This window comes from Acanthisitta chloris, unplaced genomic scaffold (assembly GCF_000695815.1).
Source record: "Acanthisitta chloris isolate BGI_N310 unplaced genomic scaffold, ASM69581v1 scaffold6218, whole genome shotgun sequence".
In the NCBI taxonomy this organism is placed as follows: domain Eukaryota; kingdom Metazoa; phylum Chordata; class Aves; order Passeriformes; family Acanthisittidae; genus Acanthisitta; species Acanthisitta chloris.
Window position 1 is genome coordinate 101,640 of NW_008688791.1, and position 6,904 is coordinate 108,543.

At 39.9% G+C, this 6,904-nt stretch overlaps 1 protein-coding gene across 1 annotated transcript in view; it reads left to right on the forward strand.

Moving 5' to 3' along the window:
* Positions 1-6,904, forward strand: part of SLC10A7 (solute carrier family 10, member 7) — a gene marked incomplete at its 5' end in the record, with an annotated part of 139,002 nt that overhangs the window by 97,955 nt on the left and 34,143 nt on the right. Inside the window, one exon of the mRNA XM_009081171.1 lies at positions 3,317-3,400. Coding sequence (XP_009079419.1) covers positions 3,317-3,400 — 84 coding nt within the window. The remainder of the gene's footprint in view (positions 1-3,316; positions 3,401-6,904) is intronic.

A 6,904-nucleotide genomic window follows, 5' to 3' on the forward strand; every position in this document is an offset into this window, starting at 1 on the left:
AGATTTCCTCTGGGCAAATGGAGGGTTAATGAATCATTTATTTTTTAGTTATTAATTATGACATTTTGAACTGATATGTGGATTTCTGTTTCATTTAAAATGTAGCCAGGGTGAGTTACCTTAAGTGTCTGCCTTTTTGTGGTCCAGATGACACAGAGAGATGAGCCTGAATGGGTGGGGTGGACTTGGCAAGGTGAAGAAGCTTTCCTCTGGGCAAATGGAGGGTTAATGAATCATTTATTTTTTAGTTATTAATTATGACATTTTGAACTGATATGTGGATTTCTGTTTCATTTAAAATGTAGCCAGGGTGAGTTACCTTAAGTGTCTGCCTTTTTGTGGTCCAGATGACACAGAGAGATGAGCCTGAATGGGTGGGGTGGACTTGGCAAGGTGAAGAAGCAGCCATAGGCCGATATCCTCATACAGAAAAGTGGTTTTATGAATAAAATAATTTTACTTTTCCTAGGTAAATTGGTTTAGTATCCTAGCACAGTACCTGTAATTCAGGTTCTAATGGTATAAAAACCACCCAAATCGGAACATATCCTTAGATATACACCAAGTGCTTCAAAATCCACACCAGTTTGAAGACACTACATTTGAAGACACATTTTAAAAAGCTGGCAAGGCTATGCCTTTCTCAGCAGTGTGTTATGTTGTTGAACAGTTTGCCTTTCCTGACTTGGAAACTGATTATGCATACACTGAGCATAAAACTTTAAAGTCATGAGCAAAGTCCAATCAATGCTTTTATAAAAACGCACAGGAGCCACTGCCAAAGTGTCATAGTTTTCTGAAGCTATGCAGAGTGTCGTGGCATGTGGACTGCTTGGTTAGATACACTCCTCTGTGGCCCAGGCAGGCTTTAAAGTTTAAAAATCTTCACTTTCACTTGAAAAGGTCTCTTTGAATACAGAGTCAGTAATGCTTTTAGCTCTTCAGCGCATAATCAAAAATAAGTCCAAATACTATCAACCTTTTAAAATTTCAGAAGCTCCTTACAAGGATTAACACAAGGAGATCATGAGTGGTATGATGGAGTCCTGTGCTTTCTGCAAGGAATCCTGCAGAGACCCTAGTGTCCCTTGGGGCTGTAGCTGCACTGCCTGACTTTGGGTACTCATGTGGGTGATGGGAATTTTCCCCTGCAAGATCTTACTTCTCCCTCTTGACTCCATGGGAAATTCAGGCTCCTTAATCTCAGTGCCCTCACTTGCACCTTACTTGCACACTAAAATTCTCAGTTATGACATCATCTTCAGGTCCCCTCCAACCATCTTCTGTGCCAACATTGTTAAAACTGGAGATCACAGAATCAGGGAATGGTTTGGGTTGGAAGGGACCTTAGAGATCATCTAGTTCCAGCCCCCTGCCATAGGCAGGGACACCAGATTCCTCAACACCCCATCCAACACTTCCAGGGAAAGGGGCATCCACAGCTTCTCTGGGCAACCTGTTCCAATGTCTCACACCCTCACAGTAAAGAATTTCTTCCATATATCTCACTTAAATATCCCTTCTTTCGGTATGAACCCATTTCCCCTTGTCCTGTCACTCAGTTCCTGATGAAGGTCCTCCTCTATCAGGAATAAAACCTTTGCTTCCATCTGCCCCTCACATATGTTAATAAAAGACTTCTCAACACAGAAACACATTCTTTGACACAAAGTATGAGAAGAAAAGCTCATACTTGATGGTGATGAAATGCTGTAGTTTATTGAACACCCAGACTGAGTCTTACCTCATGTTGCTAGTTAAGGTAGCACATAGGAAACAGCCACATCCTGTACATTCCTCCCAAGACTCTCTATGCAGAGTGTATTCAGAAAGGGACATATGAAAGCAAGTGGTAGAGTATGTTTAAAGAAAGAATAAATATGGTCTGATCCTACTGTCTTGAACTCTTGAGCTGGCCAAGCAACACTCAAAAGTTCAATTTTGAACACTCAAAGTTCCCATAGTTTCCTTCTTAGTGTCATTCAGTGCTGTTTCTCTGTTTTGGTGTCCTTTGCTTGCACCAAAAGCTCCACTTGCTTATAGACAGCCCTGTAGATGTGTTCACCAATTTCCCAAAATTGATCTGTATAATCGGTGTTTTCTCATCAGATTACTTTCTGTAGGCCAAGATTGCAACTGTACATTTCTGCATAAACCATATATGAAATTTCTGATTTTTCTGTCCTTTGCATTTATGAAGAATCTTGTTTTATGCCAAACCCATTTTATGCCTATATGATGATTTTTCAAGGCAGAGTTACAGACAGTTACTAGATTGTATGATCACCTTGTCTGTCATGCCTGCAGGTAGCTTTGAAAGGAAGATAAGTGTCAAAAGTATAATCCAATCTGAGTGCAGTTTGTGGGAATGTTTTAGGTGATCAGCATCGTTTAGGTGGAGCTGAAAAGATTCTGAATTCTCTCATTGTTTTGAGGGTCTTTAAAGTAAAGTGCAAGACATAAAATAATGTGGACTCTGGAATGCTCAATGTTGTGTCATTTGCCTCATCATGAAGCAAATGGTTGTAATTGGAAGCTCTTAATTGTTCAGTCTTCTTAGTATACGTTTCTTAATGCATATTCTATTGCTGATAAAGAGATGTTAAATTACATTAAGCGAAGCTTTTCAATGACTTAGCCTAAAACAAGTCCCATCAGAATGCAAAAAAATACTGTGTATTTGCCTAAATATTCTGAAGTATGTTGCAAAAATCCCACTGTGTGTTCATGTTTTCTACCTGCATCTTAAAAAAAATTCTTTAGCATTTACAGCCATAATTAAAGAGATTACCTATTTGAAGACTAAGTCTGTCACAGTTCAGTGGTCTTAATGAAAGAATAGTTATAGTAGATCTCTTTTTTAACAACATTGGAATAAAACACATAAATGTCTTCACTGTTTTATTATTTTCATTTATTGATTGAAATAAATGCATCAATTTTTGTTGCTTGATGTTTGTGTTGATGGTAAAGTAAGTTGAGCTAACTGTCTTGTTAGGAAGATTCACTCCCTGTTTTTTAGACTATCATCCTACAAATGCTTCTATAATTTACTTGGCATATGGAGCAGGTTTTCAATTAAAAGAGTATCAATGGAACCTAGCGTTGTAAAATAATCAGAGATTCGTTTAGTTTTGTTGTTGTGGGATACCAAATGCTTTACTGTGACTTAACAACTAAACATGTATGCACCTACTTCCAAGTTCCAACATACTTGCAAGCTTTTATGTGTAAAATAAAATGTGTGATATCTGTGTACAAAATTTGCAGAGACTAAGAAAAAGTGCAGCATTAATGGTATATTTTTCTTCCGTAGCTTGGATCGTCCTCCTCTGTGCCTTTCACATCTATATTCTCGCAGCTGTTTATGACTGTTGTAGTCCCTCTCATTATTGGACAGGTAAGTCTTTTAAATATACATTGTTATTTCAAAATAGAAGATAAAGAGAGCTATCTTAAAGACGGACTGGCAACCTGATAAGCTGCCACATAGGAACAGCCTCAGGATAGTGAAGTCTAATATCAGAGAAAAGATGCTGCAGTGCTCCCTGGAGCCACATTGATCTTTGTTGAGATTGAGCATCTGTCCCTCACCACCACAAACAGACGCTGCTGCATGTCGAGGAGGGAGTTTGTGAACATAAAGTGGGAAAAATGGTAGCCCAGGCTTGCAGGAATTCCAGCCCCATACAAATGAGCTTGGAGAATACTATATAGGCCTTTTGTCACATGCCCTTTGCCTGGGTGATGAAGGAAGTTCTCCCTGTGTAGTATCTGCTACTAAATACAGGAAGAAAAGATTTTCACCGTGAATAAACATATAAAGGCCAAGCAGTCAGAAGTTAAGGAATCATAAAATTAAGGCTGCTTGGGCCATTTTACATATGCTTTGCAAGAAGGGTTTTAGTTACAGGATTGAAAACTATTCTTTCTGCATGACTCCTCTATCATGTTTCATGGGGTGGGAGCTGGGGAAGAGGAGGCTCAGGGGAGACCTTATCACCCTCTGCAACTCCTTGACAGGAGGTTGGAGTCAGGTGGGGGGTGGTCTCTTCTCCCAGGCAACCAGCAGCAGGACAAGAGGGCACAGACTCAAGCTCTGCCAGGGGAGGGTTAGGTTGGATAGTAGGAAGAGATTTTTTACAGAGAGAGTGATCAGACTTTGGAATGTGCTGCCCAGGGAGGTGGTGGATTCACTGTCCCTGGAGGTTTTCAAGATGGGACTGGATGTGGCACTTAGTGCCATGGTCTAGTGACCACGGTAGGGTTGGACTTGGTGATCTTTGAGGTCTTTTCCAGCCTGGTTTATTCTATGTTCTTGGAGTGAGCAGTTGTTCAGTATTCCATTTTATGCTCATTGTTCAACACAAAGCCTTATTTTTCATGGCATGTGACGCAAAACTTTCCCTGAAGGTATAGTACTAACTGTATAAGGTTTTCTATGACCCTTCTCTCTGTAGTATCTGCCTTTTCACAAGTGTTAATACCAGTTATTTTTTCTCCCATGTCATGGTGGGAGTGTCCACAAGTGTCCACTATTCTTGGAGGCTAAAACACCTCAAGTCTAATTCTTACATACTTGTAAGTATTCATTGTTCTTAGGCATTCAGAATGCACAAAGGGAATGTCAGTGGGATTTGCAGTTCATTCTAGCATCCAGTTTAGCTCTGGGTTCAGCTGGAACTTTCTGAATTTTGTCAGCCTAAAGCAGACTTTGAAATGGAAAGTGTGGTCAAAATGAAAGCAGAGTCTATAAAGAAGCACCCTGGACAAGGTTAAGAATATCTGTCATTGCCTGTGCTGTGTAGAGCAGTCAATCAGTCTTGTATCAAACTATAACTGCACGTTTCAAAATTGGCATGTACTGTAACTTACCAAATTCCTAGCAAAGTTTGTCTCTTTTGATCAAAAAGCCCATTGAAGTCTAATCCAAGGATAAGCATGATATGCATGACAGTAGCCACTAGCATCAGTGTAACCTGCATGTTATCATGTCATGTGGAAAATGGACATTGCCTCTTTGTCCCTGAAGGCTGTGGAAGTGCTCACACACTTTGAATTAAATGCCTAAGAGTCTCCTTATTAATTAGGACAAAGGGCTGCTGATGAACCTACCTGTGTATCACACTCTTTTCCCATCAAAATTGAGTGTACAAATTGAGTGAGAACAAGTAGCATGGCAACAGATCTAGCTATAAAGTAACCTATATTAATGAAGTATCAGCATCTGTACTGCAGTGCAATAGGTCTAAAGGTGATGGTAGATTGCCAGACAAAGTGATGCCAAAATTTCAAGATGACTTTCCTGTGTATATATAATGGAATGTGACTTTGCAAAGATGTTAAAAGAAACTGATATGTGAGCTAACTGGTGGAATTGGGTGTTCTTTCAGTTGTGAGAAATGATAAGGCCAAGTAGCATGAACTGAGCAGTAGGAATATGAAGTAAGTGCTCTGTATGATCACAAGTTCAAAATCAGAATTGTGATGAGGCTTAACTGAGATGAGATGTGATTTAGGACTTTTGATAAAGACTGAAAGAAAAATCAGAGGATCTTCAAGCCAATCACAAATTAAGTGTTTGGTGTTTTATAAATACACTACAACAATAATAATATATAATAATAATAAGATGATTCTTCTTTGTAAGTGTTTGAAGCAGGTTCTGGAGATGAATGTCAACAGCAATAGCTCACTTTCCTCTAAATAGAAAGACTTTATTCCCCAAGTTACTGCATAACTTATATAATAATGGCATATAACAACATACAGTACATTGCAGCATATAGTTACTAACTGATGTGTTCAGAGAGTTTGGAAGAGAGGAAATGCTAATGATAGCTACAGATCAGAAATGCTAAGGGTACTTTACATTGATTGTCTTCATTAGGTAGAGCTGTACAAAGGGAAACCAACCTGCCCAAATAGGAATAGAAGTCATTTTTGAAGATGGATGTTCAAAAATAGTGGGCAGTAGTCAGGGAAAGACAATAAACAAGAAAAGGACTGATACCAGGAGATCCAGTGATGGGTCTGCTTGTCCTTCATCTGGATGTGGCGTAGATCTGTTCCAGCTGAATGGGAAGTGTTGCTGTTGGTTCACAGACCACTGCTCACTCCTTCCTGAGCTGTTGCACAGGAATGTAATGGTCCTTTGTGAGTTGTTGTTCACTCTGGGATTCCACATAGGTTACGAGATAATGGCCCACAATTCATGAATGACAGTTTCACCACCTATTTCTAATTTATCATTTCATGCCCACAGTGTCAGTTCCTTTCTGTTCAGCAGAAGAATCAATGGAAGATGCCTGGTAAGGTTACCTGGCAGCAGAGTTTGACTGGGAGAAAACACAAGGTTGAAACCTGCCTGCTTGGAGAATTGCTTCTCCTCAGCCTTCCTGACTCATCTGTGATCAGCAGAGGCTTTATGCTCGAACCAGTCAGTGTGAAACAAGAGAAGGCTGCTTAAAGGAAGCATTCTCCAAGGGCTTTATTTTCCTTTAAAAAAATCTTGCCTCTGGGAAAACCTGTGTTGCCTAAACGCTCATTTCCTGAGCAGGCTGCAGAGCTGGCTGTTCGAGCAGCCCCTGGGATATAAGCAAAGCAGATGAGAAGGTGCTTTTAGATTTGCTTTGTTTGGGGCTTTTTTTTTGTTTGCTTTATGGAAAAATGTATCAAGAGTTTTGGTTGCTTGGCTGACTTGTCAGAATTTGTAACGATGGCTGGGAGAAAGAAGTCACAGTAGTGTAATTGATGCTTATTTTCTACTGTTTCTTGAACAATTTTTTTGAGCGTGCAAGGCTATTATTGACAGGAGCCAAACACACTTTTCTAGCTGCTGACAGTGAAATGTGTAAGGGGCTGCAGGTACAGGCTCTGCTCAGGTGGTGACTGCCATTAGGGA